The sequence below is a fragment of the Struthio camelus genome, chromosome W (genome assembly GCF_040807025.1).
Source record: "Struthio camelus isolate bStrCam1 chromosome W, bStrCam1.hap1, whole genome shotgun sequence".
NCBI classification, from domain to species: domain Eukaryota; kingdom Metazoa; phylum Chordata; class Aves; order Struthioniformes; family Struthionidae; genus Struthio; species Struthio camelus.
The window spans coordinates 65,516,987-65,538,644 of record NC_090981.1 but is presented as its reverse complement, the minus strand read 5'-3'; the positions used below and the strand labels follow the sequence as shown (position 1 = coordinate 65,538,644).

General features: G+C 41.9%; 1 protein-coding gene across 1 annotated transcript in view; it reads left to right on the top strand.

Annotated features, from left to right (window-relative positions):
• Positions 1-21,580, top strand: part of LOC138064133 (SKI family transcriptional corepressor 2-like) — a 27,896-nt gene extending 6,316 nt beyond the window's left edge. The window contains exons 4-8 of the mRNA XM_068925312.1: positions 4,868-4,933; positions 5,319-5,417; positions 10,452-10,519; positions 19,525-19,589; positions 21,554-21,580. Coding sequence (XP_068781413.1) covers positions 4,868-4,933; positions 5,319-5,417; positions 10,452-10,519; positions 19,525-19,587 — 296 coding nt within the window. The 3' untranslated portion in view covers positions 19,588-19,589; positions 21,554-21,580. The remainder of the gene's footprint in view (positions 1-4,867; positions 4,934-5,318; positions 5,418-10,451; positions 10,520-19,524; positions 19,590-21,553) is intronic.
• The last annotated feature ends 78 nt before the right edge of the window (positions 21,581-21,658 follow it).

The window sequence follows — 21,658 nt, the reverse complement described above, 5'->3', positions numbered from 1 at the left end:
GTGGCTCTGCATGACGGACAAATCTGCAGACAAATTGTAGGATCGGGTCCTTATTTCCTGTGGCTGTCTCTTCTCTTCTGCTATTACTCAAGAGCTCAGTCTCTTTGAATTATTAATAGAGGGTAGAGTATTTTTAAATTTCATAAATTTTTCTACAAGTCTCTCGATCTTTGATATTTTCTTAAAGCTGCATCTTCTGGAGCCCCGTGAGAATCTCACCTTATATTTAAAACAAACTCAAAACAGAAATTTGCTAGCTCTCATACTTCTATAATAAATATATGAAACACTTTCTCAGATGTATGAATAAGGTTCAGACCAAAAGGCAGCTGATTTGTTGTGTCTCTAAAACAAGTCATATTTTCACGTCAGTCACAATTTTGAACGTTCAGGTTTGAAATCCTGAAACCCTGTTCTCCTCTATACCTTGTACTTTAACGCAGATTTTTTTTTAATTAGATGACTGTGTTAACGTTTAAATGGAGGTTATCCAATAGAGTTTATCTGTGCAAAAGTAGAACTAGTTTGTTTTAAAACTAAACCACTTTCAGGGCAAATTAACATTTTTTAAAGATTTTTGTAAGGCATGTGTATATCAGCCCCAATGCATAAAAGCACTTAGGAATATGCTTATTAAGTTTCTTAAAATAGGCATGTTTTCCCAAGTCCTGACTGGCGTATTGACTATTCATCCCAAAAATTTTCAGTAAGTTTGTGTTTTGCTAGGATTTCTTCAAGACGTGCACAAGAACTGTACATGTCTTAAAGCGGGTAAGTAACCGCTAAAACAGGTGGCGCCTTCAGAGCTCTCAAAGCCTGCCAGGTTATCTGCCTATATATTTTTTAACGGGTATATACTTATACCCAGAAGACAGCGACCTCTTCCCTTCTGCAGTCTTTGTGTCTGTGCACAGCACTATCTGCAGCAAAAAAATATCGGTGGACTTCTAAGTTATGATGATCCTGGCAGACCGTCGATGCGACAGGCTTCAGAGTTGGCTGGGAGACAGGGACATCATGCTCTCTGTGATATTTGGTACTGTCTTGGAATAGTAAGGCCCGTGCCGAGCCACAGATGGGGTGAATGACTGGAGCTGATAGGATCTGGAAGCGCAGAAGTAGTGAGAATGGGGAACTGGAGTTGCATGGGGACAAGGCATGGGACTGAGAGTCAGGAGAGCGGAGTTATACTGCTGGTCCATCATACGTTTGCTCTGGGCACGTTGCTCGTCCTTCTGCACATCGCTTGCCTATCGGCATAGCTGAGTTGCCTAGGCCGGCATGGAAATTTTTAGCTGGTGTTTAAAGAACACCTTGAGCTTCCCAAGGAAGTACTGCGGAAGAGCGGAGTGTGCCCTAGGTGGTAGAGAACAGAAAAAATAGCCTGGGTACGTCTGATTTGGTTTTTTGCTCTGAAGAGAGGAAAGGTGCTCTTGTTTGTGGGAGAGGAACTGTAGAAACGTTTCTGTTAAATTTTTTATTAAAAATTCAACTCCTAGCTACTCCAGTGGGTGTAGAGAGCTAATAAAACAGTGGCATCACAGGAAGTGAGATTATGTCAACGTACAAATCAGCACCTCTTATTTTCGGATTCTTGATTAAGTAATTTGAAGTATGTTTACCTGCAGGTGTCACTTGTCATTGCCTCCGTGGGTGGTTATTCATGTTCCAGAATAAGAGTGCCATTTATTTAGCCCTAAAATATAATGCACGTACTTTCATCCCAGAATATACATGTCCGCACACGTGCGCTAATCAGGAAGGTAACAAAAACGTCAGCTGAGCCCGTGCGAACTGGATGTGAACACTTTCCAACCTCATCCCCCTAGCCAGCAAACTATTTTAGTTTGATTTCTTTTTTCCAAGTAAACTGAAATCGGGCGCTCTTAAACAAAACCTACGTGTCCATGCAGGGGAGTTCCACAGCTCTTAGTGCTTCTGTGTCAAATGCTGCTGAACGGGCGCAAGTTTGTGTGTAGACAAGGCCCAAGAGAGTTATGGTGGAGCTATTACAAGGGGAAGTGATTTTTTCCTAGACTGATTAAAATTCTTTGGGTTTTCTGTTTGTTTGTTTTTAAACACCTATTTAGCTTTTAATTAACATTTAAGAGAAAGGAAACTGATTAAATATTCAATACCTCCTCCCTTTCAATTAAGGTATAAGAGTACACAACACGTGATGAGGCCTCTGGGAAGTATGGAAAAACTGAGAAGAGCAGACTCCTGATTATCATTTTGAGGGGGATTGGAAAGGTGAAAACCCATCAGAGTATTATTATTACTATTAATGATAATAATGTCAAGACATTTTTGAATATCAGAAAGCCGTTAAAAAATGCAGTTGAGTCTTCCAAGTCATATACGCTGCTTTTTGCCTTTAAATATCCTCACTCTTCCCATCCTGTTTATTCCTGTGTCGACGGCAAGGGTGGAGGATTTTCTAATAAGCCTTTCTGTAGCTTAGTGGGGAGGCTGCAAGATGCTGAAGAAGTTATTCTTCATGCTACATGCTCTTACTTTCATCTTGATGTCGTTCTTTCAGTCCCAGCGAGTCGGCAGCTTCAAACCACACAGCCCTGAAAGCTCAACCAAGCAATTGGGAAAGAACAGTCTGTGTTGCTGCCATGCTCTATACTAGGATCTAGTCCCTTCCCCTTTCTCTTCCTCCTCCTTGGAGAATCCAGTTACCTTCTATCTGTGAGTCTGTTCTCCCTTGAAATAACTCATGAAACCTTCAGGAAAAAAAAGCTAAGTGAAAGAAACTGATTGGGGGAAAAGTATAGATTTCTCTAGTTTAACAAATATTCTTCCTATAACTTATATTTTTCTTTTTGGTATTTTTTTGTTAGCAATCCTTTTCAAAATGGAATCACTCACTAAAAAAAAAAATCATTTTACGTTATGCAAACACCTCTTGCCAATGAGTGATGTATTTTTCTTTTGAGTTTTATCTTGTTATTTCTTTTAATTGGGTGAAACAATTTACCGGTATAAAATATTTTATTTATATCAAATATCACACAAAAATGATTTTTTTTGGTATAATTGTGTGATGTAAACAGATTTTTTTAGTGGAAGTGGTGTCACCAGATACCAGTTGTTTAAATGTATATGCCTGAATAATTTTTTTTAATCAGGAAAGAAGATGAGAGAGAGAGATGCTAAAATGCATAGTTATTGAATATGTTTCATATACTATAATATGACTTAAAGGTTTACGGGAGGTAGGAACACATTGATTTTTGAAAGTAAAAATACATGTTTTGCGGAAAGATTTGACTGCATGTAAAACAAGACCTTCCAATTGGACTTTAAAATTAGCTCAGTGGCACGACCAGCATGTCAGGCTGTCAAACGCGTGGTGACAGTAAGAATTCTTTAAGAAGTTGCTATCTTATCTGTTGCGTGCCGACCTATTCCTTGCTAAACCTCTGTATATTCCAAAAAAGCAGGGTATTTCCTCCGTGATTCTTTTCTCCAAATACATAAGCAAATGAGTAGCTTTACATGTGTATCTGCAGTGTGATTATTCATCAGTAGAATTAATGATGTGTATTTGCTGGCTGGATTAAAACAAGAATTAGCTCAATATTTGGCTACTTAGCTAATATTTTGTTAATTATTAAGAGTCCATTTCTACTTCAACTGTAAGTAATAGAAAATCTCCCATTAATTTCAGTGCAAGTGGTATTTTGTCTTTTAAAAACATTTTTCTCAAGGCTTTTTATTTCAAAACTCTGTTTATAGAAATTAGAGGAAAACTTCAGAGAAACAGTAATTAAATAGCAGTCTATCAGAAGGTTCCTATTTAGTTAAACTGTCATACAGGTGAACTTAATGCATTGGGGTTTTTTGTTTGTTTTTGATTGTTTTGTTTGGATTTTTTTCCCTTTGTAAAGGAAAAAGACTGCAAGAAGCAGTGTGTATATGTCTAGAAATAATCAAATTCTGTAATCCAGAAAATTCACTTCTACTTTATTATTAAAAGGTATGTAAGTGACCAAAGGCAGAAGTCTCTGAATTTGTTGCCTTCAGAGCAGTGTCCTTTAGGTTTTTTCTCAACTGGATACAAAGTATAATCAGATATAACAAGCCCATGCCATAGGACTGCAAAAAAGTATAAAAGTTAAAGAGCTGAAGAAGGCAGAGAGGCTGGTGCAGAAGGAGTTTTGCTTGAAAAATTTGGGACAGGTAAGGGTCTTCCCAGCTTCCCATCAACTTCCCTTTGTGAAGAGAGATGGGACTCCAGAGAAGGCTTGAAGGCTGTTCGCTGCTCATTTCCAGACATTTTCCAGTAAGTGCATCTTCAGGATGAGTTAGAGGGAGAGCATGAATCAGTCTGGCAGAATACGTGCAAGAAAGGCTTCTCTAGGCACTGAGGAGACCGTCAAGTCTCCTCTAGGAGTTGGAGAAGTCTGGAGGGGAAATGACTGGGGTATAGGTAGCTACTTTATTAAACAAGAAGCACATCCAAGTCCTGCAAACACTTGTGCTTACATATGCTGGGCAACGTGGAGATAGGCTGTACTCATGAAACATCTCTATGAAGTACAGTTTCAGGGAGAGTGTTTCTGGGGCCAAGAATATTGGAGCAGAACGCAGTAGCGCACTGGAGATCCTGAGAGGAGCGTGGGTAGCATCCAGTCCAAGTGTGAGAGTCTTTACTCGTAAAGACAGAACGTCTTTGGTCACAAAGGGGGCTTGTCCTGTTCGGGAATGGCCTCTGAATGTTGTGCAGAAACCTTTCTTTTTTTTTTTTTGCTTTTTCTTTTTTTATCTCCAGACTCTGAAGCAGTTACATAGTAAGGGCAGTACTGATAAAAAGCAATATTGGTAAATCAGTAATTTGTTGTTTTCTTTTTTTAAGGCGAGCACACGCAAGAAACCAATTCACCTCATTCACTGAAGAAGGATGTAGAAAACATGGGAAAAGGTAAAATAAATAAGTACCTCTTATGTTATAAAACTGCTCTTTGTTTTAATAGAATATGAGGATAATAGGGGGCATTTTTGTTCTGCACCATATTTTAAGCTTGTCAAGTAACATATGAATAATATATGGACCTTTGGGTGGATATAATTGAGATTAATGCATATATATCAATCAATACATGACATTGTAATATAATACTTTAAAATAATATATTACATTGATTTATATTCATGGCTTTCTGCACAAAATCTATTGTAAGTGTATGTAACGCTATTTTTTTATAACTGCTAAAATATTTTGTCTTATAGTAATGAATTGCTCTGCAACTATTCTCAAGAATTATTTATACAGATTAGTTAAACCACTTTTCTTCTCTCTTTGTTAGAGGAACTCCAGAAGGTTTTGTTTGAACAAATCGACTTACGCAGGAGACTAGAACAGGAATTCCAGGTGTTGAAAGGAAATGCGTCTTTCCCAGTGTTCAGTAAGACACGTCTCTGTGGTTTTGGTGTCATTTGTGGGTTGCTGTTTGTTGTCACATTGTTGAAGAGGGAGACGCATGTTCTCAGTTGTGTTGCCAGGATCTTTGGCTTGGTTCTGCTGGGGCTGAGGAGACTTTTGGTGTGACTTTTCAGGCTGCCAAAGCAGGTCTTTTTTAGAGAAAATCTGAAGCTGGATGTCTATTTTGTTGTATGTTTTACTGAATTTGACAACGTGTTGCCCACGTGTTTAATATACTGAAGCCCCAGGAGTAGAGAATGGATGGCATGCCTGCCTCCCAGTAAACTTTGATCCCAGAACTGATAAACACTGTTAAAGCTCGTTGGAAAGAGGGTCTTCCAGCATACGGCCATCATAGTGCTTGCTGTGCTACACTGCCTCTCTGCTGGAAGGAATGACCAATTATAGGGAAACACATCTGGGGTTTTTGGGTCCATCAGTGTCAATCTTTTTAACCACCTTCTTGGAGGCTTTTGAAACCAGTGTAAGTTATTGTGACCTTCAGATGATTCCGGCCGATGCTGGAGAGTTGATCTGGCCTATGTTTAAGGAGCACAAAGACCTGTTTGGATGTTTTTGTCTTGATATGGGCTGTCTGAGATGTTTCTTTCACCATGGCTCATAAGTACGGTGCTGCCCGGGGGGCTGGAATGTGCCAGGCATGTATTTAATAAAGCAAAAGGGAAGATTAGAAGGTTTTTCATGAAGCTGCCAGAAAGTCGAATTTCCTACATTGGGATATGGTAAAAGACCTACTGCTTGAGGCCTTTCGAATTATGCTGGCAGCAGCAGTGGAAAATGTGCTTCCAGAAGAAAACCCACATAGGTCAGGACAAGCTAGAAGTAAGGGCTCTCCAACTTGTAATTAATGTAGGGTTATGGAGCTGCAATGACCACGGTATCTCCTTTGCTCTCTGCCAGTCTGTAACAGAGCGCAACGTAGAGTTCGGTATTGTAGTGCAGCCTTTTCTGTGCCTAGCTGTCACAGCTGTGCAGCTGCCCGTCCAGTCTTCTGAGTTCAGTATTAAATTCGACATAAAGGAAAAAGACTGTTTGTACCCATTTTTTTGAGCTCCAAAGAACACCTGACAGCATCCTCGTTCAGTATTTTCCTGATACTGATGGCTTTTTTCAAACCTGCTTTTTAAAACTCTGACTTTTCATCCTCATTTACCTGTGAGACTATACATGGATGGAGCACTCTGGAGTAATACGAGTTGCAGCAGGCCAAGTATATACTTTAAAACCAGACTAATTGCCAGACTGTTATGCGTTTCCTTGACTTGCGTTAACCCTTACAAAAGAAAACTAACTGCCACGAGCTGAGGGAAATTGCTCCTCTTTGAGGCTCAGCAAAAGGTGGGAACACAGACAGTATTTTCCTACTATTTAAAGCAAATAGTTTTTTTCCCTTTTCTGTAACATTAGCTAGGGTAAGTTCAGGGAAGTAAAGAGGTGTGAGACAAGACTCCGGGAATGACTCCATCTTTAGCCCAGATATCAAAAGATGTGGACAGCTTCATAAATAAAGGAGAAGAAGAGCCTGAGGTGATACAGATATTAATGAAAGAAGGGTAACCTCATCCTTCAATATAAATTCAGTCATTACTTGGGTTTGAGAGTGAGGTAATTTTCAAATAATTTGTGTAGATCAAAACACTGATGTGTGGTATTGGTGAAATGGCATCTTGGAGCTTTGCCATTCAGGACACTCATTTATCCTTTTGTTCTTCTACAGTAAAATTAATGCTCTGTCATTGCCGTGTAAATAAACACTGCAATTAAACCACATGAAATACAATTCAAATAAAAGAAAAGAACGCATATGGCCGACCAAGGAAGTGGCATCTGTGTATGCCGGCTTGAAAAATATGTGGTTTCAATGTACCACAAAGTAGTGGTCAATTTTGTTCAAGTTTAAAATAGAAAACAGATAATGTGCTATAAACAATATATGCAAGTGACCGTAAAACCTATGTACAGATTTAGATTTACCAAAAAAAAAGCCCTCCTCCACATATAATAAAAAGAGAGAACAGGCCTTTGCAAAGCAAGTAAGCGTAAAATGCAAGATGCGTGTGGTTTGTGCTCGAGAACAGTATGAGAGCTCCCTGAAGAGAAGGGGTCTGTTCCAGACTCTGCTAGTCCAGGCTGCTGCTTTAGGTCAGATACTAGAAACTGTGTTTATTTTACCAGGTTTCCTGAATTTCTGTCTGCCTGTGGTGCTGTCAGATAGGAGCTCGGGAGAGAAAACTTAGGAGGTCCGACTAAAAGAAAGCAGAGGTTTAAATGGTTTGGACTTCTGTTGATGAACTTCTGTTGTGTTGATGAACCCACCGTGGCTTGGAGACATCCGAGGCTGAAGGAGAGAGCCTGCAGGCAGGCAGCAAGCCTTGAATTCGAGTCAGGCTCGTTGCAGCATCGGGGAGAGGGCCGAGTGGCCGTGGAGACTGAACCTCTGTCCCATCCCTAAAGCTACTGAGGACAGAAACACACTGACGGGTAATTTTCACTCGCAGGGCTGGAGGTTCTCCCTGTGCTTTGCACTGTCTGTAGATAAATAAGAGGCCTTTGGCTTTTAAGTCTTCTCAGCTTTTCTTTTTTTTTTCTTTTTTTTTTCTTTTTAAGAAGGAGAGAATTTGTTCCTCTTCCAGCAGGGAACCAGCATGTGAGATATAGAGGATAGCGCTATGTGTCTCAAAAACCTTTATGTCAGGCCCTCTGGAGTTAACTCCAAAGTTGACTTCTTCAGGTCTTGCATTTGGAACTGAGCATGTTTCGGTCATTACACGTTAACAGCGTCTAACCAGCATCCACAGCAGCGCTGTGCAGTCCTGTGTGCCTGCTTGCCTCGTGGAAGTCACTGTTAAATGAGAACTGATCTTATTTGCAAGCTCATTCAGTAGTACTATGAAGTTTGCTTCTTTGTGGCTAGGCCTGCTTAAAATGTGGCCTGTGATAATTTGTGAAGTAACCGACCTTGTTTTCTGCTGTTTGCACCTTTATTTTTTATATTGCCATTGTAGAAAGCGGAAGATAAGGTCTCCCTTTTGTATATAAGGCCTCTCAGCACACAGCCAGAAGATCTCTCAAAGAATTTGCTGTCCTGATAGGACTCTATGCACCTGTGCGTAATGCAGCATAGCTTGCAGTTAACAACGTGGGTAGTAAAACTGTGGAGACGTAGGCTGGATAGTTGGAAGGTATTTAAGTTTGTGTTAAGAAAGCTCTTTAAATATTCATATCTTGCCTCCTGGGTATTGCTCATGGCTTTGTCTCTAAGCATTCAATCTCAAATAAGTACTGCAGGAAAAACCATTATCCTTACCGTTAACACCCCCTTTCCACAGTGAGCTTGAACATTTGCAGTGCAGCACTGAACAGGGTTTCTGAGCTATTTGCTCTGAAAAGTGGTAAGGCTGTGGAGAGGCAGTCGGGGAGGAAAGCATTGAGAAGGTGAGCAAAAGTCCTCCGTGTAGCCTGTTCCTTCTGCCTCCTGTAAAAGTGAAACTAGAGGACCTACTTGGTGGCACAGTTCTCTCAGCCTTTAGTGACGGGAACAGGAGTCCATCAGCTTCTTATACTGCACTGCTTCTTTTGGTAAGCAAGAGAAGTGCAAACCTGCCTTATTGCTGTAAGATGCTTTTTCTCGATGGGTTGGCATGGAGGGAAGAGGCTGAAGATTTCTGTAGGCTTATACTTGAAATCTGAAGAAATGCATTCAGATGACGTTGTCATGTCCTTTCTATGTGGCCATGCTGGACTCCCGATGGCTTCAGCCTGACAAACTTTCTCATTATTCCTTTGTTTAATTGCTAGTTTCATTTAATCCTAACGTGCCTCCTTACCTTTTAAACAACAGCTTTTGCTCTTCATTCAGACAGGGCAAAATCCTCCTGTGAAAGAGGGGAACACTAACAAAGTCCAGCGTAGCAGGATATCGAGCCCAGGCTTCCTGAGCTCTAGGCTAGTGTGTCCAAGCAGCCAAATGGCTATTTAGCTTGATTTATAAGTAAACCCATCTAGCCGCCTGGCCTCCTCCAGCCCCTCTCCAATCTGACAGCTCTGTTGAGGTGCTCCATGCTATATTGTGTAGGCATTCACCTCACTGCTTCCGTGGTCCGGGACAGGCTTCCATGTCCTGGATCAAAATGACGTTGTTTGGGGTGGGTTTTCATTCCACTTCCATTTAACTGTCCATCGTGATGATGGCCAGGTCTCCTTCATGCCAGAATCCTCCAACCTCATTTCTTCTTGTGAATTTTTATTTTTATTTTTTACATTTGCCTGTCTTTTTCCCACCCTCCCACAGTAATGTTATGGAGCACAGGCCAGCAGTTAATCATCTATCCAGGAGAAGTTTTTGTCTGAAATGGTTAGTGAAGACGGAAATAGGGGAAGGAGGAGCTACCTGAGGAGGAAGGCTGGCCTGTCCTGTAACCCAGCTGCCCAGGAAGGCACGTTCTGTCTTTCAAAGACTTTAACTCGTCCAAGTTCTGTATTGCTGCTTATGGAATTTCTTAGTTTTTCTGAGTTTTGTTTGAAGCTGTCAGCACTATGTTAAAACTGTAAATCAAATCCTACGTCCTTTAATGCATTCTGTTCTCATGTTTTGGACATTGCTACAGAAGTCAAGAGATTTATACCAAAACAAAGGAAAGCAGGTTTTGCTGTTCTCTTCAGTATTTGTAGAAGTTTTGTCTGACTAATGACTGCAGAATCAGGCTCATTGGGAATATCATTACAAGAATGAAGGTTAGCTACAGAAACTTAGCAGCCTATACTTGCTAACTTGGGAAGTAGCCGAATCTGATTTTTCCCAAGCTTTTCTGTTTCCTACAGTGTCTCCTATGAGATAAGAAGTTTCTGTTAAGCATATTCTTTTGCTGGGTGAAGGGCTTTGTAGTGCTTCACAGTTCCTCAGTAGTGATCGGGTTTGATTTCCTTTGATGTATATGAATTCTGTCGTGTGGATCTCTTCTAATTGTATACGTTTTCTTTCTCTTACAACCCACAGATAATTTTCAAGATCAGATGAAACGGGAGCTAGCATACAGAGAAGAAATGGTACAGCAGCTACAAATTGTAAGTTTTTGTATTCTACTAAAATGTTGTGAACTCTCTCTCCAAATGTACGCCTCAAACTTTTGCTGTGAGCCATGCAGATGTGTGATTACTGAGTTACCTTATACATAGCAAGATGCAAGCATTCAGTTCTCAGCTGGTTTAGAGTCTAATTACCTGGAGATTTACTTTCATACAGTAACCAGATGGGTCTTCATGTTTCAACTAAATGGCATGTGTTGACTTGACACTGAGAGGTACTTCTTCAGAGACGTGAGGCCTGAATCCAGTGAACCTTAAGCAGTTAAATGTTCCTACATTTCACAAGTTGCCAGGGGGTGAAATTCAGCCTTCGGGGCAAGGCCGGATTCTCACTGGCAAATACACCTCAGGATGGGTCTTTTTCACATTTCAGCCGTCGAAAGCAGTGGTTAACCCAGCAGTAAAGGATTCGTTTTTCAAAACGCGGTTCAATGTGTGCACACATTGCTGTTTGGTGTCTCGTTTGTTTGTGTTTAAAAGCAAGAGGGATTTTGCATGTGTGTGTGAGTGTCAGTGCAACTCTAGATCCTTGCACACAGTTGGCCTGTTCTGAAAACTTGAAGTAGCAGGGATAACTTAATCCAGTACAAGCAATGACCTGATTTCGTGAGGTTGTTACTCACTCAGGTAATTTTGCTAAGATGTTGCTTAGCGCAGCAGAAGTGTGTTATCTTGCATTAACAGCAGGATATCATAGTGAACGGGAGGCTGTCCACTAATGCTTTCTTTTGTTAGTGTTTTTTTCTATGATGAGTCTGACATTATTCAACAGTGTTTTTGAGACAGGATTGCCGAATATCACTGCTTACCTGGATCAGCCCTGTGCTGGCGCATCTAAATTTTCCTTGTGTTTGTCACAGACCCTGGGGCCCTGGGGCCCAGACCCAGCCTTCTGGGACTGTCATTTTCTAATAGATGAGTTAGGACATTTGAAAAAAAAAAAAAAAAAAAGCTGAAGGCCAGGATTGTCAAACTTGTGCACCTATGGTTAGAGGCATTTAGGAGTGATCTTATTTTTAGAGCTGCTGAACATCCCTGCTCTCCATTCCTGCTGACTTCAGAAATTTCAATGAGAGATGGAGGGTGCTGGGAGGAGTTTGTTTATGGAGAAATTCAAGTCTGGAACATCTTTGGCGGTTTCTGCTGCTGGTTTCCACTCTTTTCCTTTAAAAACTGTAGTCCATATCGTGTTCTCCTTTGTCTCCCAGTGCGGAGCAGGGAGTTTTGCTGTATCTGTAAATTGCATTGTCAGATGAGATGGTAATGAGGAGTCATCCTGAACAGTACTTCCCCTGCTGCTTTGAACTTTAGGCGTGCGACCTATCGACCCCTGCTGTGAAATACATTTAAATGCAAAGTTTGTGGGCCCACTTCAGCCTTTATCTCTTGTGATAAAGAGAAGCTGAACTTCAGCTAACTCACTCTCCCTCCCAAAGGGAGAACTGGTGGACCATCTCTGCCATTTATTTTGTGCCAGAATTCTGAAGTTGTTTCTGAAATGGGGTCTCCCAGACCTCCACCGAGCCAGCTGTGATGGTTTTTCTGATTTACAAGAAGTGGAGAAATCACAAGATTGAGTGTAGCGTGTTTTCTTGGGCAGGAAAAGAAATACGATCGTGTAATTCACACCCTTTTCACTTCCTGACGCATGCTGCAGAAAGACTAATAGTCATTTAATCATTAAACAGAGCTACCTGAATGTACTTACAGGGACTGGTTTCAACATCTAATGTACTGCGCCAACAATTCAGTACCTCTTCACTCGCTGTGGCTGCCTGAGTAGTTATTGTTAATGGAAATGTTGTCAAAGCGTCAGTCTTTATGCTCACCTTTCGATATCCCTCCCGCTCTCAGAGCTCAGCGAGGCAAATAGAGTATCAGTGAGAACAATATAATAAAAGGATGTTTGCATTTGAAGAACGGAGAGACTCCAGCAAATAACAATGCGTTTGTTTAAACTGGGTGCAGAAATCTTCACTGATGTTTTGGTTGATAATTGAAATGGAGTCAGCACTTTTGACATGATAATTCTTGCTGTTACTCTAAGTCACTCCTATGTGAATATACTTTGCACGGTTATATCTAGCATAAAGATTAGTGAGCTGAGTGTACTAATAGTAGAACTCCATTGGCCTTCTCGGGTTATGCCATGGATGAACTAAGCCTTTTGGTTCAGTATACACAAAAGGTATGGTTACTTTTTTTTTTTAATTGGGGTAAATTGTTTTGTTTTGTGTATCCTGGGGCAACATAGTATTGCTTTACCAGAGCTGCCCACACCTAATTGTCTTGTTAAGATAGAAGTGCAGAAAGGAAAAAAGGAGTGTTTAATGCATATGCAAATCTTAATTTTATTTATAACTTCATAGGTGTATAAGATGTATACCTTTGTAGGATTAAACCCAGACTTTACTGGTTTAATTGGCCACAGAATTTGGCTTAATTGCTTTTTATTTTAAAAATCATATAAATGCACACAACCAATTTCCTTTGCTCTTCTCACCTGTGAAGAAATATGCAACTTCAGTCCTTCTTGAAGAATTATGCATGACCATGAAGGCATCTCTTTGTCTGAAAACCCTCTTGTAAAAATGCATACTAGATATTGCAAAAATGACGATTTCACTCATTCTAAACCAGAATTCTACAAGCTTTCCCTAGCCAAGTAACCAAACAGTTAGTTACACTTTCAAAATAAACTGATTTTGAGTGTTTGAGGTGCCAAAAATATCTAGAAAACAACATACTGAAGCTAAGCATGAAAAAATCAACGAGATTTACTTGTCTTTGAAAAGCACTGCTTGTGAAAGTTAAAAGCATCTCCTTGGCCAATATTACAACTTTCTAGTGCAAACAAAAGCTGTATCCTGACTGTTACGTGGAAGGACTACTTGAAAGTAGTGCATCAGACCCAACCAATACTTAACACTGAGCATAACATTTTTTTTTTTATCACAGTTCTTGAATGACATTGTGAAACTGCAATGCAGAACATGATGATAAATTGCCACACCAGTGCACACATGCACAGAAGTTGGGCTGAGCTGGGATGACAGGTTTGGCAGGCAATGGCTCGGGCTCCGAGTGCCCTCTGCTGTTTCCATGCAATCACTACACTGTGTAGTCGCCAGGACATGACACGGGTTTAAATTCTTTTAAAAGCCTCAGTTAAAGCAGTGTTTAATCAATTAATTTTAATTGTAATGCTTTGTCCACTCGCAACTTGTAAAAATTACTTTATGGCTTCCTGACAGTCAGGAACAAGACTCGGGAAGATGGGGGGCTGCGTTCTTTCTCTTACGTCCTCTGCAATGGCTATTGATTTCCCTGGGTATAACATGGCTTGGTGGGCAGTTGGAGCAATCTGACCCTGTGTGGCCTTCAGCGATTTCTGTTAAGAAAGAAGTTGGTCAGAGTGTCTGGAACACCTATCAGGAAGTGTCACAATCAGTGCCAAGGTTTCAGCCAAGTGCGAAGAAGGAACCAGCTGTCATATTTAACAAGAAAATGGATCTTAAATCACTGAATGCATTTTCCTCCTCTCTCTCCCTCCCTCGAAGCGTTGCCTCCCAAAATGGCAAAGTACAGTGCACGTGCTTGGAGGTCGTATCTTATTTCAGTTATGGATCATCTGACTTCCTTTATGAAGCTATACAGAGAGGACCACTGAAAGGAAATCACTGCCTGGCAGATGGGGGTAAATTCAAACGTGACATACGTGGTGCAGCTTCAGAAGAGCTCATCTGGCTTTCAAGTTGGCTGTTTCTGTCCGGGATGACCAGAATGTCATCTATCAGGACAGCCTAGTCAAACTACTTAGCTCCTACTTGAGGCTCTGCATCTGTTTGATACTGTCCTCTGAGCAGTTGCCTTAAGTGGATCAAATGTAAAAAGCATGAACTTTCTGCCTGCCCCCCTGGTGGGTGAAGCAGATCAGAAGCTGCCTTTCAGTGCAGTGATTTTTACCCTTTTGTTTTTTTGTGAACTCCTCTAAAACATTGCAGCAGAAAAGCAGAGCACCAAGTAGCAAATTTAAGTCCACTGCTGTCAGGCTAACCTTTCATAATTTCCTTTCATGGATCCCTTACAAGTAATTTTTAGGTTCCCAGGGTCCACTGACGGCAGATGGAGGACCACAGTTGTAGCCTATCCATTGGGAAAGCCTAAGGTAGTGTTTGTCACCCTGCCATTGTGATTCAGATGACTAAGGTCAGGTAGTGATGGATCCCACTGCTTTTACATATGAATAAAAGGCAGCAGATCTTTGAGAAGTGTTAGAAATGTGAATTATTCAGATAGTCCCTTGCCTTTCCATCTCAGGTGGAAAGTGGTTTTTTTTTTTTTTTTTTTTTCATTCCAGTGAATTGACTTCCCACTAGCCTAACTTTGGGCTGATGACAATGTTCTGACCTCAAAACCGGGTCCAGCTGGAGCTCCTCTGATGTTTGATGGCCTCCTACCTTCAGTGCTGTTCTGAATCTTTTTCTTCAGAGCCAGGCAATAAAATAAATCAGGAACTATCTGCCTGCAAAATTGATTTCTGTCCCTGCATTGTCTTTCATCCCAGCCTTTAAAGATTCACAAGGAATGTTTAGAAGAAGAAAAAAATCCACCACGTGTTAAGACTGCTAGATCTTCAGAGGTATGAGATCATGTTCCTCTGGGTCTTACTGTAATTAAGAAAAGCACCAGTAGGTTTAGTTCCCATTTTGTTGTGCATGGAAAATAGGTGCTTTGTACAACTAATGCGTTCGTTAGGCGTGCAAGGAATATCCACTTTTTTATGTGCAGAGGCCTTGATCACTGCATGTTTGCCACTCCACATTCGATGAGTGGAAATAGGAAATAGCAGTGTTTTATTGGGATTTATGTTTTGGTCCTCTGTTTAAAGTGGTCCAACTAGATTGATTGACCTTGACAAGAATGTTAGAGTCAAACATCGGTTCAGTAGAATGGCTCTTAGATTTCTTGAGCTGTGTCTTGTGCTGGAGTGTGTGTCCACTGACAGCCAGATAATTATGTAGGAGCATTTGTGAACTGTATTTACTGTATCTTACTGAGTCCGGGAAATATTTCATTACCTTACCAAAAAAAGAAGAAAAAAAAAACATTTGTTTTCTGTCATACTCGTGTGGGTGTGCATATGTAGCCAAGTGCTCATGGACAATTTTGGCGCATGCACACCCCATCTTTTTTCTTGTTTTTTTTTTTTTTTCCATTAACAGTAGGGACAGTACAGCAGAATTTTTTCTGTGTGTTCTGCAAGCCTGTTATCTTCATTTGATTTTGGTGGAGTTACCTGTATTCAAACAAGAACAGAATTTGGTTCCACGTGATTCTGGTGCACAATCTGAAACAGACTTCAGTTCTCCTGCAGATTTGGAGGTACGAATCGTGAAGAAGTCCTTTTGATGCTGAGGACAGCATACAGATCCCTAAGTGTGTACAGACAGCCGAGCTGTCGAGTAAACAGCAGCCATTTTCACCCAGTATTTTATTTGCAAATGACCACTTCTTAAAGACAGCTGAGCAAAACCTGTATCTTGACAGTGCATCTGGGTACAGGGTGGAGCACTGCCTCTTTCCTTTAGAACTTGAAGAAATTCTGGTCAAAAATGAATGTATGTGTACCAAAGAGCCATGAGCCAGCCTGTGCTATTGCCTTTGTGCAATATCCCTGTTCTTTGGTATTAGTGTGCCCCAGTACTTAAACATACATAGGAGAGGGGCTGCATACCCCAGGCTTGACTCTGTTTTCTTGTGCCCTGTGCAGACAGTTACGCTGCTGTGCACACAGAGCACTACCCACCCGGGATGGAAGGCTCTGCACTCAGCCTACACAGCTATAAATATCTGTACAGGGCAATGGTGGAGAATCGCCCCCCAGTGCAAGCCATTGGTAGTTTGGTTGTTCCTTCAGCTGTCACAGGCACAATGCATGCTTTTTCTTCTATTTAATGCCACAAATTGTATCCAAAAGCACTGCAGACGCGAAGAGAAACTATAGTTTTCCAGCGGCAGCTCAGCTGCGCATCCATCTCCTTCCCTGCATAAACTTGCTTTGCACTTGGAAGGGCTGTCTTGGCTGGACAGTTTTGTGACTGAATTTTCATGCATACTCTCCAGAAATGAGAATGGTTTAACCTTTTGAAAGCACATCAGAAAATAGTGCCTTGGAGTAGTGGAGATTCCCTCTTCAAGCAATGCAAGTCAGAGTTGTGTATACTTTTGTATTCCACTTAAAGGTCAGGTGCAGAGGTGAACTCTCCAAAAGCAGGTGGTGCACAGAAGCTTTTTTGGTGCAGCTCGGATCAGGAAATGATGCATCTCCAGTCGTTCATGGTGCTTTGCTTCATGCTGTGGTGCAGCCTCACAGCTTGCAAACTGGATTCCTTTTGGATGAGACAGACCAAGATGTGCTCCAGGAATGCACCTGATGTGCTCCAGTTTTTAACAGGTGATCACTACCCAGGATCCGGCTAGAGCTAGCCCGAAATAAAACCCCCAGCCGAAATGCAGTGTGGACACTGGTTCCTTTGCGCCAACTCCTGCACCCTATGTCTACTCCTGTTGCACTGCGTGGCTTAGTAGTATAGTCTGAGTTATAAGAAACAAATTGCTTGATGCTTAAAACCCAACCATCTGCCCTGCTTGCTGTTGCTGGCAGAGGTGCCCTTTGATAAGGGCTACACACTGAATCTTCATGTCAGGTTGAGCGCTGATCCTGTCTGCATTGCAGCAATCACGATGGATACGCAAAAGGAGGCCTTATTGTCACAAAGAGCTTTAAACGCTATTCTACCATGGCACTGGAGTTATGAAATGCTCTTCCAGCAGGAAGTAGAAGAAACACCTGTAGGTAAATTAACTCATGAAGAAAGCAGTAATTTCTTTGTTGAACACCCACCTCTCCCGGTTTCACTTATTGCTAGAAGCGTGGATAGACCAAAGCACATTGAGAAGATGCTGATGTGCCAAAGACAGCAGAGAAGTGGATTAAGAACAGTTAATTTCTGACAGTGTGTACCCCGTTGTGTTATCTAGGTCAGTACAGCTTGGGAGATGTCCTATATAATTGACCGCCATCCAAACTGATGTTGCCTGTTGGCCAGTGCGAGTGCGTTGTGTGCGTGTGAGCAGGAGAGGGGAAGAAAGCGGTTGGTAGAAACATCACCGGTCTCAGCCAAAAAGTGCTCATTCCAGCTGTTTGTTTGTGGTTGCCTTTGCTCACAGATTTGGACCCATCCTGTCATCTTAGAAGTAATGAATATAAATCATGGAAATGGGTGATTTGATGAACTATTTCTTTACAAACTACTCTCTGCTCCAGTTTAAAGGATAGTAGTTGACCAGCCTTTGTGAATACTGTGCCCTGAAAGGCAGCTCTGTGCTAGGGCTCTGTGAGGGGGAGAGCTCTCCTCTGTTGGAGGATCTGGCAGTGGGTTTCCTAGTAGCTTCCAACTGCTGTGAAGGGCAGTGGTTGTAAGAGTAGCCCACAAAAACTAGATTCTGGTCCTTTTCAGAGAGGTAAAGGTCATCAGCCGTTCAGGCCTCTCCATTTGTACATGCCTGTGTTTCCCTTTCCCCAGGACTGTGGAAAGGAAGAGGTGGCATGCCCCTTCTGAGAGGCTTCTGCTTTCATTCAGCCAGACAGCTCCTCTGTACAGTCACTGCTGCTTCCTGGCAATGCTTCTTTCAATCTGATTGACCTCCTTTCCTGAGAGATTGAAGGGTTAGTTCCTGAGCTGCAGATGTCCCTTTCTTTCCTCTCATCCCGAGCCTTCCCAGCTTTTTCGCTTATTAAGGCAGGCAGGGATGGATACATTTGGTGATAGATGACACTGCAGATGCTGCAGCTTACACCAGCCTAGAGCGAGACACGCTGAGCACACTTCACGCAAACGTCCTCACGCACTGTGGGCATAATGTAGTGAAAACCAAAGCGGGGATGTAAGCGAATGCACATTAGGTATATGGTGGGCAGCCTGCAAAATAGTGGATGTGGATGCAAAGCTGTGTGCCTCTGGTATGCCGTTAATGTGTGCGGGGCAGGTTGCTTGAACTCAGTGCTCCATTTGCTCTTCCTGCAGCTTCAGGCTTTGGTCCTGACTTCAGCCCAGCCTATTTGTCGGCTCAGGCTGACGTATTTGACATTACCCACGAATATTTTCTGGAGTGCCTGACAGCAGAAGCAGGTCACCTCGGTATGCAGTGGCAACTGGGAATGCAGGAACGTATAGTTTGTGATCCCAACACGAATCCCTCCGAACAGTCCTTCCAAAAGGCAGCATCAAAGAATAGTGAATTTGTAGTCGCTTGGATTCCCAGCTAGGGAGAAATCTCAGAGCAATTTAGTTTGTTGTATCCTAAAAGCCCAGCACTGATAAAGAACAGCCCCTCACAGTATTCCCAGTAGCCAGTGAACACATCATTCCGCTGTATTTCTAAATATAACTGTATTCCCTCATATGCCTATGTTCTCTGTTTTCCTTTAATTATTTGTTCCACTTCAGTGACTTCCCCTCAGATTGGTGCCAGTCAGAGATAACTATTATGAACTTCCTAATTATGGTGATATAAATATATGAAGACCCATACTCCCAACCTGCTCTATTTCAGCCGTGCGGAGATCAGTGGGTTTTGTCTGCACTGTTACAGACAGATGATTCTTATCATCTCACAGATAGCAAAATGGACGGTCAGTTTTTGTCAACAACTGATGTAAACGAAATATCGGAAGAAGTCTCCCCTGTTAAGACTGGCTTTTAAGGTCTGTAATTTTAATTGGGGTGCTTTTTCATTTGTTTCTGCTTCAACATTCCTGCAGTTGCGTAAAGAATTCTATCCTTTAATTTTTAAGGCACTTTCTCCTAAGATAATGTTGGGAGGCAAACCAAACCTTCCACTCCCAGGGTTTCCAGCTTTGATGTTTCATTAACAAAACCTTGGCTTAATGCAGTGGCTTTGTTTCTGTGTCGTTGCAGATTCCCTATGCAGCAAGTTTGATCAGGAAAGAAAAGCTTGGTGCACACCTCAGCAAAAGCTAAAGGTGAATTTGTGAAGGAAGAGATGCTGTTCTGACTGGCCTGGCCATCAGGTTTTTGTTTGCAGCCATTGCAAGGATTAAGAGTCAGTCTGTTGCATGATGTTACTGATTCTGATCTAAAAGCTCCGACTGTGGATGTGTCGTGCTGTGGTCCAAAGCTGATAGCTGACATGTCACCCAAATAATGAAGTTTCACTGGGGTAGGACACAGCACTGAGGAGCTGATCATTCGGTGAATCAGGCCTAATGGCTGGAGCGTGTATCTCTACTCTCTGCCACCGGAGAGTGACCAGAAGGTAGCACAACTTCAGTGAAAGCAGGGAAACTACTTTGACATGCACCATGCGATGAAGTTTGCACATGAGCAGTTAAGCGATGGGTTTTTCTGTCCATAACAGAGCTCCTGAGAAGAGACTTCAGTTGAGCCAATGCCAAGAAAGGCCAGTATAGCTTGGGAGCTTTTAAGAACTCCAGTGGTGGTGTTCTCTGTAGTTCGGTCTCCTGCAGATGCTGATTATACTGTTGCCCACGTGTAGGATCTTCCTAAATCCAGCACTGCATTTTTCAGTAGTGTTTTTCAGTAGCGTTCAGTTAGAAGGAACAATGTCTCCAGCATTAGTGGCCTGGGAGATTTCAGTTCCGATGTTGGAGCCTTAACAATTAAATTACATTCTCTTTTTCTCCAGTAAGACAAAAAGATTGAGGCTTGGAGACAGGCAAAAAAACATGTTGCCCTGCTACTGAGTTATGCTGCGGAATCTGGCTTGTGGATTCAGTGAATAAATCCCTGAGGTGGAATAGGCAGATTAGGAAAAAGAGGCTGTTCGTACGTAAAAACCTCAGTAATCCATACAGGAAAGGAATTAAGCAGAAAGTCTAGGGCATTTAAACAAGGGATGGGTGGTACAGGTGATGGAAGTTTGCTTGAACTATGGAAGAAGAGGCTATTTAAAAATAAAAACGTTTAGGACTGAGCATAGAATAAGCACATAACCAGTATGCTTGGCCCCAAACTCTGCCTATTGAGATAACGAGGTTATCAATCTGAGAATCAAAGTGGTCTGTTTTGCCCTCTTGTGTATACTTTCTTACTGACTGCCAGCATTTTCTAGTTACATTAATCTGAGCACCAATTTGAAATAAATTCAGTCAAAAGGAAAGTCCCCTCTCTAAATGAGAGGCAGGGGGTCCTGCCCTACGCTCTTTGTCCAAAAGGATTGATCTAAAAAGTCTGCCTGAGGATGGCAGCATCAGGTGAACAGTGCCATTTCTCCTCAGCGTAGGTTTTTGTCAGCTGACAGTCCCTGCAAGGAAGGTGCTGGCATCACAGCTCCTAGCATTTCCTGCTTACGTGCTGAGAGTGTGAAGGATGGATGCGTTTCTCGTGCTGTTTTTGTTTTCTGTGACGCGCCGTCCCTGCAGACAACAGCGATTTCTCTAAGTAGGCCCTAGTGCTTTTGAAAGATTAGTTGTTACTTAACTGCTAAGCTAAATCAGTCAAGCAGAGAATCACAACTATATTGTTCAGGAGCAATTTGAGATTCTCCATGTGCCAGGCAGAAAAGAGTTGCCTCGAGAAGAAACGTGTGTGCACATACGTACACACACGATACGCCAAGGGAGTGAAGAACCTATGCGCTGCTGAGCAACCGCTCAACTCACGCGCCGCGTTTCTCGGCAGTCCTGTGTTTCCCTGGTTGGGCTTTCCGTGCCTTTCTGCAGCAGGTCTTGTGTTTAGTTGCACTTCAGTCACTTATGCTTCGCACTTCATTTTTAACGGGAGGATTTCCATGTGATTTTGCAAACATTAACTAGCTAAGTCTCAGAGGATGCCTCTGGAGCGGGTGACTGTTATGTGTATCCCTTTTTTAGGGGTAAATGTTGTTCATCTGTAAGTGAAGAAGTCTCAAAGTTGGGTTTAGTGTTAGTAACATTTTCTCTCTTTTTTTTTTTTTTATTCCTAGAAGCACAGGATCTTTTGCAGCTGTTACTTTGTAAGTTATAACCCACCACTCAGCAATCTGACTTGTATAAAGACTGAGAAAACAGAAGGGCTTGGGAATTTAAAGAAC